The 19,158-nt window shown below is 35.4% G+C and overlaps 1 protein-coding gene and 1 long non-coding RNA gene across 7 annotated transcripts in view; one reads left to right on the plus strand and one right to left on the minus strand.

Annotated features, from left to right (window-relative positions):
- Positions 1–7,095: 7,095 nt before the first annotated feature.
- LOC107222619 (V-type proton ATPase 116 kDa subunit a1) overlaps positions 7,096–19,158 on the minus strand; it is a 75,488-nt gene continuing 63,425 nt past the window's right edge. For all 6 annotated transcript variants that reach the window (XM_046732365.1, XM_046732366.1, XM_046732368.1 and 3 more), the window contains 8 exons: positions 18,766–18,942; positions 17,939–18,151; positions 17,638–17,851; positions 15,764–16,184; positions 12,523–12,647; positions 11,825–12,066; positions 9,930–10,327; positions 7,096–9,274 (listed from right to left, as the gene is read on the minus strand). In XM_046732365.1, the coding sequence (XP_046588321.1) occupies positions 9,178–9,274; positions 9,930–10,327; positions 11,825–12,066; positions 12,523–12,647; positions 15,764–16,184; positions 17,638–17,851; positions 17,939–18,151; positions 18,766–18,942 (1,887 nt within the window). In that variant the 3' untranslated portion in view covers positions 7,096–9,177. The remainder of the gene's footprint in view (positions 9,275–9,929; positions 10,328–11,824; positions 12,067–12,522; positions 12,648–15,763; positions 16,185–17,637; positions 17,852–17,938; positions 18,152–18,765; positions 18,943–19,158) is intronic.
- Positions 12,641–13,746, plus strand: LOC124293085. The gene is made up of 3 exons (XR_006902993.1): positions 12,641–12,735; positions 12,871–13,237; positions 13,585–13,746. It is a non-coding gene; the product is annotated as an uncharacterized LOC124293085 (long non-coding RNA).

Consider the following 19,158-nt stretch of genomic DNA (forward strand, 5'->3'; position numbering starts at 1 on the left):
CTGTTGAATTTCATTGAGAAAGATACACCTGTCTCCATGAGCTTCCGCAGTTGGGAGTTGTACGAATATCCTTTGCTACCGGCAACCACGAAACACGTTTGGACTGTGAAAACATCCACCCGTTTGAAAAAACCGCGATTTGTCATGCTCGGTTTTCAAACGAATCAAAAAAAACAATGCCGGCAAAAATGCCAGTCATCTTGATCACTGTCATACTACTGACGTCAAGCTCTTCTTGAATTCCGAGTATTATCCGTACGGTAACCTGAACTTGGACATGAGTCACAATCACTTTGCATTGCTGTACGAGATGTATGCAAACTTTCCAGCCACCTATTACGGCAAAGAATCCCAGCCTTTGTTGACGAAGAGCGAATTTCTACAGTACGAACCTTTGATTTTTATCGACTGTTCGAAACAAAACGAGGCTCTGAAATCTGGACCGATAGATATTCGTATCGAATTTGAGGCTAAAAATAACTTTTCTACTAGAACATCTGCCTACTGCTTGATTTTACATGATCCTATAATTGAATATAACCCGCTGAGTGGTGGGGTGAGGAAATTGGTATAAAAAGCTTGAAGGTTGTGACAATCGATTCAGTATTTTTTACGATGGAGTTCATAGTCGACGTACAAGGATTCAGAAGCCCGAGTCCCGGATTTACACCATAAGAGTTGGCAGTTGTGTCATTCGACGAAGATACCAACCCGTCAATTTTTCTCTTCGAACCTCCGTACGATTGGAATTATTTACTCGCTCCATTCAAAAGCGAAAATTTGTGGCTGTCACGGAATTATCATGGACTATCCTGGGAAGGCGGTGATTTACCTTTCAAGAAGCTGGACTTCACCATCGAATGTATATCACTGCGTAATGCTTCAACAGTTTACGTAAAAGGTTTGGAGAAAAAAACGTTTGCTGCAGAAAATTCTGGGTGAAAAAGTTGAAGTCGTTGATTTGATGGATTTGGGTTTTTCGCCGTTGCAGAAATTGAATAAAATGTCAGATTCGAATTCAAACTGTACGCATTATACTATATTACGTACAAACTGTGCTGCCCAAAAAGTATTGTTACTGCAAAATTTTTTACTCAAACACAAAAGACAATCGGTGTCTACTCGAACAGTTATTCATTTCCATTGCCTGAAGCATGGGTACGATACCGTTGAGTAAGAAACATGTAATTACATTCGTATATCAGCATTATGAATTTCATGTAAAACTGTAATCTTAAGTTGTTTTTCTTTCAGTAAAATATTTTTCATCAACAATATCAACCGTTGATTCAGAACCTCTGTCCTGCTAGTTAAGAGTTTATTTCAGAACCTTCCAGAATTCAACGTCGCACCGAAATCCTTTGACCGCATGCCGCTCAACATCGAGTCGAAACACGTCGGACGAATTGTTTGTCAGCCTATATTCGTTCAAGGCCGTTGCATAAGCCTCCCAACGTCGTACCTCCACCCTCGAATCCTCTCGATCGCCGGAAAATCTTCTCGAACCTTCTGGAAGCTCTGAAAACCTGACACATGCCAGGATTCTCGGTCGAACGTTCGAGGATCCACGGGGTCCGCTCGAACGCCTGAGGATTCACGGAGTACGCTCGATAATGCAGTTATCGATACCGCTCGATGAGCATGATTTTCATTACCGATAAAGAGCACAATTTATCTCACAATCGTAATACCACGGCAATTTCAGGAATTTTTTACCAACGATCATGGTCATTTGGAGGATTTTTTACCAGCGATTTACCATGGTTATTTGACAGATTTTCTTACCGACGAGTGGTCGCAGAGCACGTTTTATCTTACAAGAGTGAGGGTAACCTTCAAGGGTTTGCACCTGGGATGCGCGGATAGGCGGCTTGGTCGGTAAAGAAGGTATTTGTACTCAGAACCGGCCTTGTATATCTATTGTAGTTTGGTGCAGAAATCATTTCCACGAGGGAAATGACATGTATATTTTTCATCGGAGGACAACGGTTTTAAGGGATGAAACGATCCTGCAACATCGGCCCCCAACAGGATGATTTCTTGATGCGCTTGATGCATTTCAATGAAACCAAAGCTGATATGTTTCTGTTGACGAATGAAATATTCCAGCGTTGGTTTTATCCAAATACATCAAGCGTTTCTATGGGAATCTGAGAAAACACCCCATTGGGTGTTAGTCATTTTCGGATGTCGTTTTCACCCTTTTAAACCGTTTTTCTGCTGATGAAAAAAGACCTATGCAAAAAGACTTTTAGTTTTCCAAGTCCTATACAATATACAAGAGTTGTAACGATATTGGCGGGGGACACCAAACTGATGTTCGTTTACACCCAGAAACTTGAAAAGTTTACAACAGAAGCCTGATTAATGACCTCTTCATTACTGACAATAAGAAAAACTCTATAAACCTGATCTATAATGTTTCTTCCAGTGAAAATACATAACTACGATTTGATTTCAGATATTTTCAACCTCTTTTCCACCAACGTAGTCTATTGTTAAAATTTCTCGAGAGATTCAGCCACCATTGCGGAACAAAATATCAGTCTATAACCCTTTCCCCAAGGTATTATTGAGCATACATCATAGTCCAACCACGAGTCTGGGAAAATACTCTCTATAATAATTTTGATGAAAACTTTCAAAAGAAGGTGGAGTGCCTCTTTTGGTAGGGCTTTAAGAATTGAATTAGAGATCAGACCTGAATACCAAGACCTGAAAAATTATTTCGTCTCCATTTACAGTCCTTTCTACATAACTTTGCTTACAAATATTTATTGTTTTTTTGTATAACTGTTTATAATATGTTCACCTTCACTCTGGATTATATTGTTTTCTCCCATCAGTCGTTATTCACCTGTTGACCCAATTGGTTCAACCAACAATCTTTCGTTAGACATGTAGAACTTAATTATAAAGATCCTACCTCCACTTAATTGACACCTGTGAATTAATTTCATTGCTAAAACGACCTTCTTTAATAACCTTTTAACACTATGACATACTGACTGTGAAGAAATTTAGTTCTTTAATCTTTTTAATTAATGACTACCAACTTTTAACTCCCACATATAAAATAACTTGAAGATTGACATTGTCTACCGTCACTCAAAAGAACACTGTTTCCACCAATTGTAATTGTGAATTCGACTACATCTTATTACACTTACTTAATTCATAAGGTAAATAACACCAAAAAACATCCTTATCTCAATTAATCATAAGGTCTTACTATCAACAATATTTAATAGCTCTAAGAGTATTACATCTACAATATTTAGGTCCGATTACTTCTAGTACCATGATTTATACTATAAAATTCTTTTTTTTGTTATTTTTGACAGTTTTTTAAAATAAATCGTTCTGAGGAGGGCCCATATCCGGGTCGAAACGTTAACTAAAAATACGTTTTCTTAATTGACCGATCACCAAGAATCTATAATATATTACATACGAGGTCGAGAATTCTTATTCATCAGACCTGAATACCGATTTTCTGGTTTACCAAGGATTAGAGTGACGTTCTGGAAAGCAGTTTGAATCATACTATATGCCATCGAAGAACAAACGGTAGATTTTTCCATATTAAACTTCTTTCGAACGCTTTTATGGCATCCAATATGTTACGAGTATCCATTTGTGGACTCAGGGAAATACAAAATTTTTTGAATGCTTCATTTTTTATTTTATTCGATAAGATTTTAGTTTCCTTCTCAATTGCAATATAATTATCATATTTTTATTTCGAAGTACTATCTCTAAATACTTCAGCTGCTTGTCTCTTTCTCTGCATCACCTGAGACCAATCCTTATTCCACTATGGAGCTGGCGGTGGGGAGGCTCGCCTATTGCCTATTATATGAGTTATGAGTGAAAGGTAGGCTTTATACATTTCAACAATACTATCACGATTATCAAAATTAGCATTACTGATTTCATGACTCCCACTTTTGTGATCGACAATTTATGGGATCCTAAGTTTTCATGAAATTCGTGATTACTAACCCTAATAAAACAGCTGAACACAAAGAAAATAATTTTCTATCACCGTGATTATTTCCGTGAATTTTGGTGTTTTAGAACGAAGAATTTAAGGATAAAATCATGGTTATATTAGATTACTTCTATTTTTTATGCTATTATTGTATTGTAACGGAAGGAGAATCTAATATAATCATGATCTTATTCGTAAATTATATGTTCTCAAACACCAAAATTCGCAGAAACTTTTTCTGTTTAACTCTTTAGTATCGTTTCGATAAATTTTAGAGATTGAACAAAACATCGGATTTTTCATCCAAATATTGCTTTTCTGAATCGTACATGAAAATGTCGATAAAATAAAAAACTAGAGCCAATTTCTAAAAATTATGCTTACTTCTAGGGGTGTTGACATCAAATCTTTCTAAGACCGTTCAAATGTCAAGGGCAAAAAAACCACTGTTGATCAGTGTTATCACAACAAAAAAAAAAAGGAGTTCAATATGCACAATCTTGAACAGAATGAGAAAAATATTATATCAGATAGTCATTGTCGTCGTTACTAGCGCATCTCTGCAGGGTACGATATACCACCTATAATATATGATATAGTGTTGTCATTATTTTATGTAACGTGGATTAGAATAAATAAATAATTAAGTTTTTCCATATTTTCTTCCTATTTTCTTAGCAATTGGTTCCACGACGATCAGAACGCCGTTTTTAGAATACTTGAGGTCCAATTAATCTAGGAAGTGTCGTATGAATAGATTCTAGGAAAAAAAATTTTTGTACTGAAAATCACGAAAAAAGTAAAGCTAACCCTTCGGATTGTTGGTGAAAATTTTGGGGATTTTGAAAAATCCTGGGATCAATTCTTTGACGCACTATATCAACATGATTTTGCGACAGAAATCGATTGCGCACAGTTCGAATAAGCTGCGACCAACGGACGAGGAGTGACTAGAGATGTAAGTGGTAAACGTGAACGATAAATTTACCGTATTTTTACCATCACAAACTGGTAACATGACTGCGAATAAAATTACCACATTGGTTACATCATAAAATATACAAATCCTTAATCTAAGAAAAATATTCTAAGAAAAAAAAAACAGAAGAATTTTAAGAATTATCTTTTTATATATATAGTTATATTTTTATAATAAGACTATAATACATAATAAACGGGTTGAATTTTATCCCAAGCATTTTTCAAACTTCTCGTAAAGTCCCTTAGTCGTGGATATGGACCTCGTGGCGCGTGAAATTCTTTCTTCACGTGAAAAAAAGACGTTTTTTGGATATTTTTGGTATTTTCTTTAACTTTGCTGATGTTTTACAAAATTTAAATACGAAAATTTGGTTAGGAGAACTGTGAGAGCTGTTTCTGCGATTTTTAAACAATACTTAAATTTCGTTATTAGAACTCATTTTTGAAGCAAAGTATCAACTTTGGGATGAATTTCATCCAGTATAACCATTATGCGATTCTGCTGAGGCGTGACCTAACTAGGATCAATTAAGCAGAATACGAAAAATATTATATCAGATAATCATTGTCGTAGTTATAGTAAGTATAGTTCAAGTTCCGGTTTGCGTACAAGCGCAACGGACCTCTGCATATATTATGTATGATATTGTATTGTTACGATTTCATGTAACCTAGTATGAAATGAATAAATAATTTAATTTTCTCCATATTTTTTTGCATTTTGTCAACTGTTAGTCCCACGACAATGAAACCGCCTTTTTTGGAATACTTGACGTCTGATTAGTCTAGGAAGAGTCGTATGAATAGATTCAAAGCTGATAAGTTTTCTACTAAAAAGTCTTGAAAAGAGTAATCCCTTTGGATTTTTGCTCAAAATTTTGACGATTGAAATAATGTTGAAATCGACTTTGTGATGCACTATATCCACTGCTGGATAATGTTTGAAATGGTTTCATTTAAAAATACGCATTTAAAATATAAATAGCATTTTGCATGTAACATTTTAAATGTTTTCAAACCAACCATTTACACTTACCCATTTAAATTGTCGAAATTTTGCTAATATAAGAGAATACTTAAATCAATTCTGTGATGCACTATATCAACGCAATGTCGCAACAGAAATTGATTGCGTACAGTCCAAATACGCCATCAGCTACTTCATCTCGCTTCTTCATTACTCCAATTTTTCACATTTCCAATTAACAATCCCAAATTATTAAATTGTGTTAACACCAATTGTAAAATGGTTGTACTGATTCAGAAACCTTCGGGAGCGTGCGCACAGCTCACCAAAGTTTCAGCATAATCGGACGAATGCACTCATCTGTATACTTTTCGAGATGAGTAAATTACCCCAGAGAACATGACGTGGTCTCCAAAGTCGTGTTCGTACGTGAGATACGACTGGTTAAAAAATTATATTGTGTTATATTCCGGACGGGTATAAATAAAACAACATATATTCACGCGAATATATCTGGCGAGTGCTTCGTCTTTTATTTTTCTCTTGTTCCTTTCTCTCGCTTCTCCTTTTTTGCTCTCAGGGTTGCCAACCCCAGAACACTACATATTGCAATGACTGGTTTTTGTGATAAAATTTGATATTGGAAATGCTTTCGTTTGAAATTCTTAAATTTGATTTCATTTGTCGTGTTGATAAGTGTACTCGACTGCTGATGCGAAACATAACGCTTTCAAATCTACGAATGTCAAACGAAAATACTCTTGTAGTTGAATTTTTGCCAAACACAACAATGGAAATGGATAACACGGTTTCAACTTACAGAATTTCAAACGAAAGTAGTTCCAACATCAAATTATTTATAACAGAAACTAGTCGTTACAAGACGTTTTGTTAACTGGTCGTATCTTGCGAACGCGACTTCGGACACCACATGTTCTTTGGGTTAATTTACTCATCTCGACTGATTCTATAATATAACCAGGGCAGTTTGGCCACTTGATTCTGGGACACCCTGTAGAGGCCAGTGGGTATACCTATATTACTTAATAAACACAATTGTAGCACATTCGTTCGCATGAAATCCATTTCACATACTTGACAACTGAAATAGGATGAAATGTAAGGACTGAGCAATAAGTAAGGGTACACGCAATAACTTCAACAATATGATATGATTTAATATATGATGTAACACAATATTACACGATTTCGGTACTAATAAAATATATATCACGACAATTTTGATTGGTTCACCCGTCGACAATTTATAGCGTCGCAGTTGGTAGAAGAATAAAAATCATTTGTTACCTTTTCAATAGAATCAAAATTCTTTTCCGGATAGATTTGCTAGAGAATTGAAAATGCTTTGTACTTACTCTCTTAATCGAACGTCCATATGTACAGTAACCATTTGATATATTAAATAGATATTAATGTTAATTACATTTGGAATGAATACATAACAATAGTTGTGCGCTGGAAGACCTGTTTCTCTTTCTCTCCCTATCTCTCCCCATCTCTTGTTTTTCAATTTCCTATAACCGCGTAGCGCATTTATAATCACAATGGTAATTGAATTCTGCATAAAATTATTTCCATTCAAAGGTCAGTGAGACAAAGAGAAACCTAGAGTGCCGGCTGTAAGGCATTTTTTCGTTAAATATAGTAATGAACAGAGGTAATTGTATAAGTTTCGGTGGAAGTATTCACAAACTCGATACACAAATTCAAGTATTGCTTAAAAATGCGGTTATTAAGGCCGTACGTCAGTTTTGAATCACAATAGGGAACTTGCATGCATCTGAAATCTCCATATTCCTCTATTGAACTCGAAAGTAGGATGAAAAATAATGAATTTCCCAATACAGTTTTTCTTTTTTCGAGCAACATTAACGCTGCAATAATTTTTTCTTTTACACTAATTTTTCTCGGTAAATTTGAACCGGTAACCATTTTGCTCGACCCCTCTATCAGCGCCGCCAGGTGACACGTTCGGGCACTATGCTCGGCTGTAAACACCGTCTGCTCCGAGCAAGCCGGAATCCTAACCTGCAATATTAATATTTGAAGCTCTGAAGCATGGTCGGCGTTGTCAAAATTGTATTTATCTCTGTAAATAACTATTAGTTTGGTTAAAATAAAAAGACAACTATGGATCCATCAGCTCCGCGACCAAATTTAGATTGGTACATGTATTGTTTTGTACCATCGTGTAAAAATACAACAAGTTCAACTCCAGAAAAGATATTTATCCGAGTGCCAAATAATGTATTAAAACGGAAGGCTTGGTGGGATGCAAACTGCATTTACATGGTGTATAATAAAGTTAGGATTCCGGCTTGCTCGAAGCAGACAGTGTTCACAGCCGAGCATAGTTCCCGAACGTGACACCTGGCAGCGCTGATAGAGGGGTCCAGCGAAATAGCTGCCGATTCAAATTTGACGAGAAAATTGAGAGGACAAATAATTATTTTCTGGCGTTAATATGGCTCGTAAAAAAATATTGTCTTGGGGAATTCATTATTTTTCATTCTACTTTCGAATAAAACTAAATTAAAAAACATGCAGTTCCCTATTCTCACTTCAGTTAATGTCTACAAATATAATACCAATACCCATCCCGATACAGAGTGACGAGAAAAGCAGAGATTTTCAAAGTATTGGCATTTTTCATGGCCCGTACATCTGTCATATATCCTTTATGAAATATACAGTAAACTTTGAGTTAATTTTTGAAAAGAGCCCTACAATCATGAAACTACGAAATCATCGCCTGAAATGAGTGCCGCAATCAGGTGACGTACGGCCCTAAAACCAATTACAGGTCTCAATAAAGACTCAATATCATACAGTGTGTTGTTTAGAATAAAATACAATCAAGCACTTCAATTTTTAAAACACTTCTTCAAAGCAATTTGTATAATTTTGTTCCAGTTCTGTTGAAGAGCTACGTATACAAGAGTGACTCACTTGGAAATAATTATTCTGTCAACTCGATAGGCACTGATGGTTTATGAGAGATCAAAAATCGTTAAAAAACAAGGTGTATATGTTGTAAATAAAATATCTCTCGATAACTGCTTGTGCTTTTCGAATCGTTCCAGCATATACAGTGTAATACGATTGGGCTATGTGTGATTCAAACTTTCTTGTACGAAAATATGAGTTGCAATATCTGTAATATGTTTACAGCATACTCATTGCACGTTACATATGTATACATATAATAATTTATTTAGTCTTCAGCATCCTCGGCCTCAAAAATTGTCTTGAAGCAGAACGGCTGGAAAATGTATCCGTCTCCTGTGTAAAATTTGCTCATGAACTCCACCCTGTAAAGATATTAATCGAATTAATTCACACGTTTGGCAAACTCTACTTATTTCACACCTATTTTTTCCCAAATTATTTTCAAATATTAGATTTACGCACTTTTTAACGAAAAATTAATTTCCCAACTTAAAAAAGTGTTATAGCGTAAAAAAATTAAATTTTTTCCTAATTTTTGGAACAGATATGATACTTGCAGAAAATAAAAAAACAAATGACATTTACTGAGTGACCTAGTGAACGTTGATGACTAAATTACGTCAAAGTGATTAGTAGTTAGCAAACAATTTCTCTATGTGAAGATCCATAGTCACCAGATCATAATCAAGTCGGCCTGAAGCAAATACATGATAATCTTTTGGATTCTTATTATACACCGCTACGCAATACTAAAATGAATGTGTTTTTATATTTTTTTTTGTGGGACAATACAAAATTAGTAAATCACAAAGAACTATTGGCAAAATAATAAAAAATTCTGGAATAAAACATTGTCCACATTACAGAAATCTGGTTTGCTGAATTCGTCAAAACTTTTCCGTTGGCAATAATTAAAATTCAGACAAATTTGATGTAAGAATAATTTTTCAGAAAGCAGTTGATGTAAAATACCTTTCTAAACCCGAAGCATCAATAATTTGAGGCAGATAAACTTACCAGTGAAGTCGAAGGGTGTGAAGGAAAGCAGATAAACCTTCCATCATGACAAGAATTGCCAGTGTAAAGAGCGCCCATGCTCCAAAGGCAAAGAACAGTATGACGGATTTGACATACTCTCCTTCCTCAGCTCCCAGTCCTTGGCGCAAAACCATCTCCCACAACACCTCGGACAGCTGAGCATGAGCCAGCGACAAAGCCCATAATCGAAGATACGAGGCTGTGTGTGATACTGTCGAGAGGACATACTCGATCGTGTGGATGCCTTGGTGAATCATTATTTCACTAAATGCCTCATCCTCGACACTATGACCACCGCCATGCTCGCTAACGGTGTTTGACGGACTCGCGATGCCTCCTGGCTGGAGCTCAATATCCTGTGACGGAATCCCGTTACTCTGCAATAAAAATTGAAACAATCCTAATTACAAGGCTATTCCACACTAGTTATCAAATAAAAGTATGGACAGTAATGCAAAATTTTTATTCTGCTGAATCTGTTTTGTGAGTTCGAAACTTAAAATCAAAATAATATTCTTGATCACTTGTAGTTGAATCACATCTCTTTATATTCCAATGAGTGGTTGATTAACTATTTTTTGATTTACAATAGCTACTTCATTTTTTAAAATTATATTTAATATAACTTTAATTTCAAGTCAAACTCCACCACTTGTCTTAATTACCTTTTTATTATGACATGTATGGAAGGGCTATCTAGCTTGTTTATCAAACGACGAAACAGATGAATAAATATCGTTAGCAATTAATATGAGGTCAAACCCATCCGAATCGGATCAAAAATACCAGAGTTTAATAATATTACACTATGCAACTTCCAATTATAAAACCTTTTCTCAAATTTCTGATATCTCGATTAGATTGTATTTCTCCAATTTGCTCAGATTACAAGCATTTCAAATGTCCTAATGATGAAAACTTTTCTCAAAATTTTTAATGACTTTACTGATTTAGATGGTACTGAAGGACCATTTATCATTAAACTGCATCCGAGGTGTAATCAATTTTTTTTTTTTTTATGAACGAAAGCAATAGGAATAGCCAGATATGGAAATATATAATGCAGACTGGATCAGATTATGAAATTGCGTTAAAATTCAAACAGAAAGAAATGAAGAGAAACTGAATCCAAAGAAACATATTCAAAACAATAAAACGATTGAATGAGTTAATTTTCGTGGCATGACACTCGTTTTTTTTCAAAATGAGCAAAATTATTCAAGTAAAGTCGGAGCTATCGCCCACCCCCTCCGATTTGGCTGATTTTTTGTGGTCATGTTACCCACCTAGGGAGTAGTCATAAACCAAAATATTAGGTCCCGGAAAACTTTATTGGCTGAGCAAGACCCATTTTTCGTTTTGTTTTCTCACATTTCTGACTTGAATTTGGGAATTTTTGATTGCGCAGACGTTTTTTGTACGAAGTGGCAGAAAGCGGTTTTTAAGTGTAAAACTGACCAAGGAACAAGAATATGGCCACAAATTTGACCTACGACAAACACCCATAGTTATAATGGCCAAAAACCCTCAAAATTGACCAAAAAGTCCCAAATCATGGGGAAACGGTAAAAACATCTGTTTTACTATCTGATGCGGCCATCTTGTACTGAAAGAACCAACTAATCCAATGAGCACGTGCCCAGATATTTAGGGTGAGCCATTTAGGAAATGCGCGCCTTGAGAATTGGAGGTTTCTTTTTTTTTTTTTTGTCAAAAATGTGAATTTAAATCCGAAATTGGGATTGGTTGACATGGCGTCGAATCTATTTTAATACGTTTACTAGGAATTTTCAATGAATATCTTACAGCAAGCTTTAACAACGTTGTTTTTTTGGATATTTTATTACTGTATCAGCAAAATTGACTATACTTACGACAACGGGGGAAGCACTTTGGTTCTTTTTTCTAGTGGTAATGATGTATAATGGTTTGCCAAAAAGCATCACAGGGACGCAGGCTAAGGCACCAAAGACGCAGACGTATTGGACAGTGCCTTGACCGGTGAACATGAATTCTGAACAACCCTCGGTCGTATCGCTACTCGATGACATAAGCATCATGTTGATGAACGTAATCAATACCGATGGGGCACAAGTAGAACCTCTGCTAAAGTCATCTAAACATGAATAGTAACATATTCTAAATGTCTGCTTTCGCAATTTGTTGGTATATTGGCTTACTAATAATCACTACCAACACCCGTTATATCCGATAAGCCATTTTCTTATAGGCTTATGTGGGGCAAGGGAGGCGAGGGATTAGTGACCATCATTATGCATCTGCAGTTGATTTATGAAGTTCAATATCAACACTTGCATTTGTGCAAGTAACAAGGAAAACTGCAGAAAAGTTGGAACCTCAGCTTGCAGATTCGATGCTTGAATAACGTAACTCGTCTTATAATATTAGCGAGTTATCGGTCAGTTCCTCATCACCACGCTTCGGATTTCAAATTAAGTGCTCCCGTTCCGCAGTCTCCCATGCTATACATGACGCTACTGCGGCCGGTTAAAATTTTTTTTTTTTTCTAATTAATTCTAGTTACATAATCTTATCACAAGTTTTGCCTTACCATTGGTTGCAGCGTACAAGATCCACTTCATGACTATCAGGCAAACCATATAAAAGAAGAGCAGCATAAGGAACACTAGTTGTGGCAAGAACTCCAACAATATACTAGCGTATTTCTTGAAGTGGCTGTTGAATTAGAAAACGTTGATATTGAAGCTTGGGTATTTAATACTGATGAAATTTAATGGTAAGACATGTACACGATGAATCAATGGTAAAATTCTTTGAAGCATAGTTGATGTTTTGTATTAAGGGGGGAGCCTGCTTTAGAGGCTTCAAAAAATCTATTTTTTTTTTTTTGAATAAATGTCTTCCCAAACTATCGAAGAATGTGTCCCTAAAATTTCAGACGCAAATTCGAGATATTTTCGGAGTTACAGAAGAAATAGTGAGCAAGCGTCGAGCAGGTATACGAGCGGCCGGATCGCTCGGAGTACGTATTATAATCCAAAGGGACTAACGGTCCTTCGAGACACTATTGACTGTTCGTAGAAGGTTATTATAGAGCTATCGTAGGGATAAAAGCATGTATTATAACGGTATATATGAACTGGCTGCGTCGGTTTGAGCAAAGCTACCATAGCATTTAGGTTCTGTTTCGATTTGTCTTTCGGCACGTGAACATCTTGAAATCATGCAGAGCTATCCAAAAGTGCGCAAATCTTCAAGTGAACGTACTGGAAAGCCACGGAAGCGCAGATTAGCATATTAATGCGGTAAGTTCAAGAAAATTACGATTTTTTATATACGAAAACTTTGACGCACGATTTCTCGGTTTTTCATTTTTACGATTTTTCCTAATTGGCGGGAAAGATAGGGAAAAAACTAAACGTCCTATCGAAACGAGACAAATTGCATTGTACTCGGGATTAAATTCTCTTCTAGTTGAACCTAAAAAACCTTAAGAAAGTTAAGATTAACCCACTTTTTAAACAATCTAAAGTGAATTTTTTTTTTAATTTGCGAAAAATTGTTGAATTTTTCACTTTTTGTTGAATTTTCTTGGTTTAACTAGAAGCTATACTATTGAGAAGTAAAAATTTTTTTGGGTTCTTTGTTTCAGATGGAAATTGCGACCTGCACCTTTCCCGCCGCACGACAAATGCACACTCGAGACGCCTCGGTGAAATGCTTGTACCAGGCATAATATGACATATATCTTAATGAAAAAATTTAAGAAGACTGCTGAAATATATAACAATAAAACCTGAAAGTTTCGTTTCAATCGGATATTTCTTTCCTTCCCAAAAAAATCCTTGAAAAAATCGATTTTGCGAAGCCTCTAAAGCAGGCTCCCCCCTTAAGAATGACCAAGTTTAATCGATTGCTAATTAAATCGATTATTTTTTCCGGATCAATCGAGTATAAGTGATTATTTTTCAAACTCAATTAATTGACCAACTCGATTATGTTTCTTCACAGTCGGTTTTTATTTTTTTACTCCCGTGAACGATGCAATACAATATCAATTTATGTGATTACAGTATTAATTATTATCATTTTATTACTTACCAAGTACCTACTTGATATAATAATGAATATTTTCACCCGAAATTGAAAAATATTTTGAACGAAAATAGAAATCGTCAAAAAAACTTTTCTGCTATTAGGACTGCATACTAAAATTTACGAAATTTAGTTTTGATAATATGAAATTTCAGTATGTGGTCTTAATAACGGAAAAGTTTTTTGATAATTTATAGTTTCATTAAAAATGTTTTCAAATTTCAGGTGAAAATATTCATTACTATAACAAATAGGTACTTGGTAAGTAAGAATATGACAATAATTAATACTTTAATCATATTAATTGATATTCTATTGCGTCGTTCATGGGAGTCAAAAATAAAACTAATTGTGAAAAAAAATAATCGAGTTGGTCGATTGATCGAGTTCGAAAATTAATCGATTATACTCGATTAATCTGAATAAATAGTCGATTTAATCGAAAATCGATTATTTATGATACTTCTTATTTCATATGCACTGTTTAAAAAAATACGAAATAATCGATTAATCGATTAATATTTACCAATTTAACCGAGTCGTGTTAGATTATTTTTTTGGACTTGATTAACCGATGCATTGATTATTTTTAGCTTAGTGGCCATCGCTAATTTGCATACCTCACAAACACAACCTAGACAACACACATGTTGCAAAGTCATCGTTTACACGTCTTTACAAACACGTCGTTTAGGTAAAGCAAAATGACACAGGAAAGCTGTCCACCTTGGACAGTTTTAAGTCCTGTATTTTGATATGTCGAAAAGATATCTTAAAGACGTTCTCAGGCCGTCTTTTTTACAGATTTTCTCACTGTCAAATGGATCTACATCTGGAATACCACAGATCGTATAATGCGCAGTGCCCACATAAGAGTCTGATAGCCATCTTAATTAGCACACATTCGTAGCTACCATTTTTTCATTTGGTTCACTGTGATCTACGAATCATTCATCGAGAACATGAGCAAGTGTCATTAGGACATGTCTCTTTCGTTCAGTAGTTAGTCAACGAATACCAACAGACGTTCCCAACCCTGTCATAGTTCACTGCTGATGCCTGACCTTTATTATTTTATGTGGTCATGTGCTTACTTGAAACAATTGAGAATTAGCTGCTTTGTTGTTAGCATACTTTTTTAGCCTAGATCTTTACGAACAAATACTGTGCTATACATTTGACCGTGCATTCAACGAACTTGATGATCTATTATATATTACATTGTGTTCGGCTGTGTTAAGAAATCACTTTGACAGAAAATAATTGTCTTCAAATATTAAGCAAATAATATTTTAAAGAGGACGTTAAACCGTTCAGCACAATATGTCTTCAAAATACCTTTTCTTTGACAGCTAAAAGATGTCAGAAAATGTTGCATATGCGGTCTTTTCGACATTTTTTAAGCATCTTTCAGACATCTTTTAGGTAAAACTGAAAGACGTCTTTCCGGATTATAGGGCGTCTCTTCGACATTCTTTACACGGCACGTGTGTTATCTTGGAAGGTATTGCTTCTCTCATATTACCGTAACTTGTTACTATGCACTTTTCGAGATTCAAATTTTATTCCATTTATCATATTTTATTTTGAGAAAGTAAAATTTTGAAAGAATAAAGCAGTGGAAGGGTGAATACAAATGAATATAAATGAGGTACAAACTACCTTTCTTCACATCTTGACATTCAATCTCATTTTAAATAGGATATAAAAATAGTAGCCCAAGCTGTTATACCTACACATAGTTTATGATACTGCAGCAGACACCGAAGATCATGTGCACAACGCCAATAACAATGGATAGCTTCATCTTGTACGAGTTCAAGAAGATGATTTTGTTTTCACCAAGTTGCCATGCTGGGTCCAAGCCCAGCGGGTATGGAGAGTCCTTGAAAGCGCTTATAGGGTCCAACTGGTGGGTCTCCTCTTCGACAAGTGTTTCGTAATCGTAAGGGTTCTCCCAACTGGACCCGAATATATTTACGGACTTGGAAAATACGTCATTGTATATAACGCCGGTATAGATAGAAAAGAGACCCATAAGAAGTATGATGTACCGACCACCGAAGAATATATTCCAGATTTCATTGTCGATTCTCTTGGCGATCAGCTGCTTTTCGCATATGATCATATATGCTCCAAAAAGCGCCAGAATTAGACCTAAAATGAAGAATTTTGCAGAAATAGTAAGAATTCGAGTTTACCAATTTCCTACTTATGCAGGCACTATAATGTATCTTGAGAGGGTACAATGTATAACAGAGACACAACACATTGAAAAATATTCAGGTATGTATTTTCATCGACATTTTTAAATGCAGATAAGAGGAACGGAAAACATCAATTATTAGACAAAATAACTGGTAGTTTCATAAAACACTTGAAGAACAGTTTATCTTGAGAGATGTGTGAAGAATGGGCTATTTTTGGCTTACATGAAAATAATACGTTAGCATTCTGGTTTAACACATTTACCCATAATATAAAAAATACTGAGTTTAATCAGCTGGTTTTCAGAAGCGATTGATGTTATTGCCAATTTGGCACTATATTTCCTAAATTATAGGTAAAGTCAAACCCACCAGTTCTCGGCTGCTTGAAAAGTAACTGTTGGAGTTTTCAAATTGAGCGACACAATCCCTCTTTGCCACCGTGACACAGACATGCCCGCCATCTACTATTTATGACTGACACGACGAGACTTCCGGACGTGAATCTAGCCAACCATTACGCAAATCAGTTACAATTAAGTCGCCGCTATTGCAATACTATTCTTTTGATCTTGTTCTTGATATGCAGTTTATTTATTCAAGATATAGACTTAAACTAAAATTCAACGTGTTGTGTCATCTCTGTCACAAAATACCCCCATAAATACTAAAAATAACTATCCATGACTTTTTCCCAAGACAGTGGCCAGTCTTAATTTTGCTCATTCAAGACTTTGAGGTGTCCAAGACATTTACTGTTCGTGACTTCGAGGGACGCTTCAATGTCTAATAAAACCAAACGACTCAGAGGAATTAGAATATTTTCGTACTGCGAATAATTTTAGGATCTTTGGTCTATACATATACCTATAGGTAAAACCTAGTCGACACAGAATTAACCCTTTGAAGCATACATTTTTTCTTGTAGTAAAATTTCTTGAAACTGGGTGTATAAAGGTAAATTTTCAAAATTCAAAATGGTGGATCTAACATAAGCAAATAGGATCAATCACCGTTTTATATTTTAAGTCGACCATATTGGATCCACCATTTTGTATTTTGCAATTCTGACGTCAGATTCGTTTTCAGCTCCTGGGTGACAAATTTCAAGTGAATCGGATCAATTTTTATATTTTTAGTCTGCCATATTCGATCAGCTAATTTGAAGTTTGAAATTTTGACCCTGGATTCGTTTTCAGTGATATCTCAAAAATTAAATACAAGTCTTGAATAACCGATTCAAAAAAGATGTTTTATATATGAGACGCTGTGCCGTAAAGAGTTAATGTACTGAAACTTAGTCATTTGAGTAGGTACATTGATGCAATTAGAGCATCTTTCCCCTTTAAGGGTTTCTAATCCCCCTAAGGTGCCTGCAAGCATTAATATTGAAAAACACTCACCATGCCCAGCATCACCAAACATAATGCCGAACAAGAAAGGGAATGTTATGATGGTGTACAGAGCTGGGTTGGCCTCACGGTACGAAGCTACTCCGTACGCGTCAATCAAGTTTTGGAAGCCTCGAGTGAATTTGTTAGTGCGATTGAAGGTCGGAGGGTCCTCATCAGTGTGAATTACATTCAGGAATGACGGAATGGAGCTTCCACATAGGCGCTGTAAATGAAAAAGTGATAATGGAGCGAAGAAAACCTACTATTTCATTTTTTGTCCTTTGCATTTCATATAAGGGAGTATACCAACCGATCCTTCAGTGAGACAATTCTGAACGATGGTCAAATCTTGTACCGGAACCCAACATTCACCAATTAAACATTTTTTGGACACATCCATGTTAAAAAGATTCAGCGTATGATATATCGCCTTCATTTTGCGAACCATGATGCTCCAGTTTGGCAATTCCTTGGCGACATTATGCAGTACGCGTTGGCGATGATCTTGAGTTTGGTTCAGGACCTAGATGATAAAAAACCGATTAAAGTATCGAGTCAATCTATTTTTTTTTTATGACTTTGTAGCATTATTATGAATTTGAGTTACAGTCTTCAAAAGCAAAGCATAATTGTTCAGACACGCGTTTCATGTTTCTAATTTGTTATTTGAAAACTACAAAATTTGTCCGTGTTTTTATACGCTTCATAAAGCACTGCAAACTAGTTTACATTTTCCTGCGAACGTCTACTAAACTTTCGTACTATTTCTATGAATTCTTAGATAAATTGGAAAACAATTTTCAACAGTTTCAAATAAGGCCTCGTTTGTCATATATTTCTAAAACATTCTGTATGATTATGATGTGTGTGAAGATGAAAACCCGAAGAATGTGAAGACACGTACGATAAGAAAAAATATTGCTAAAGATGGATAAAAATGAGAAATTTTGAAAAATCAATCTTGGGCTGTGCGAGTAATACAATAATCATGAATTTCAATTAATTGTTTTTTATTTATGCAATCGATAATTTTCCCGATTTATCGATTATTCTGTTTGTTCAATCAATCGTTTTTCGATTAACTGATCAATCGCACAGCTGTAAGTTACATCATGTTGACGTGTCTGACTTGCATACCAAGTTGAGATCTTCAAGACGAGTTCGGACACCTTTGACCATATCTTGACGTTCGCCGTGACTGTTGGGACATGGATACAAAGAAGCATGGAATCCATTGCACACTTTTTTTATTCGAGATTTCAGCTGCTCTCCTTGGAAGAAAGCAACGAAGACCGTCTTGTAAATCGCGTTTCCCTGAAACGATCATTTCTTTCTTATTGCCATTGTTGTGTGCGTGTGTATACCTACTCAATACGATAGATGGTATAACATACTTTTCAAACACTCACATCTAATACAATTTTACCTGAACAATTAAGCAACTTAAGCATGCATTGTTTTTTAAGTAATGCAACATTTTTTGTGGCCAAAGTCAATGAAAGTGCCGCACCGTTAGAAATGAAAAAAGCA

This window comes from Neodiprion lecontei, chromosome 2, assembly GCF_021901455.1.
Source record: "Neodiprion lecontei isolate iyNeoLeco1 chromosome 2, iyNeoLeco1.1, whole genome shotgun sequence".
In the NCBI taxonomy this organism is placed as follows: domain Eukaryota; kingdom Metazoa; phylum Arthropoda; class Insecta; order Hymenoptera; family Diprionidae; genus Neodiprion; species Neodiprion lecontei.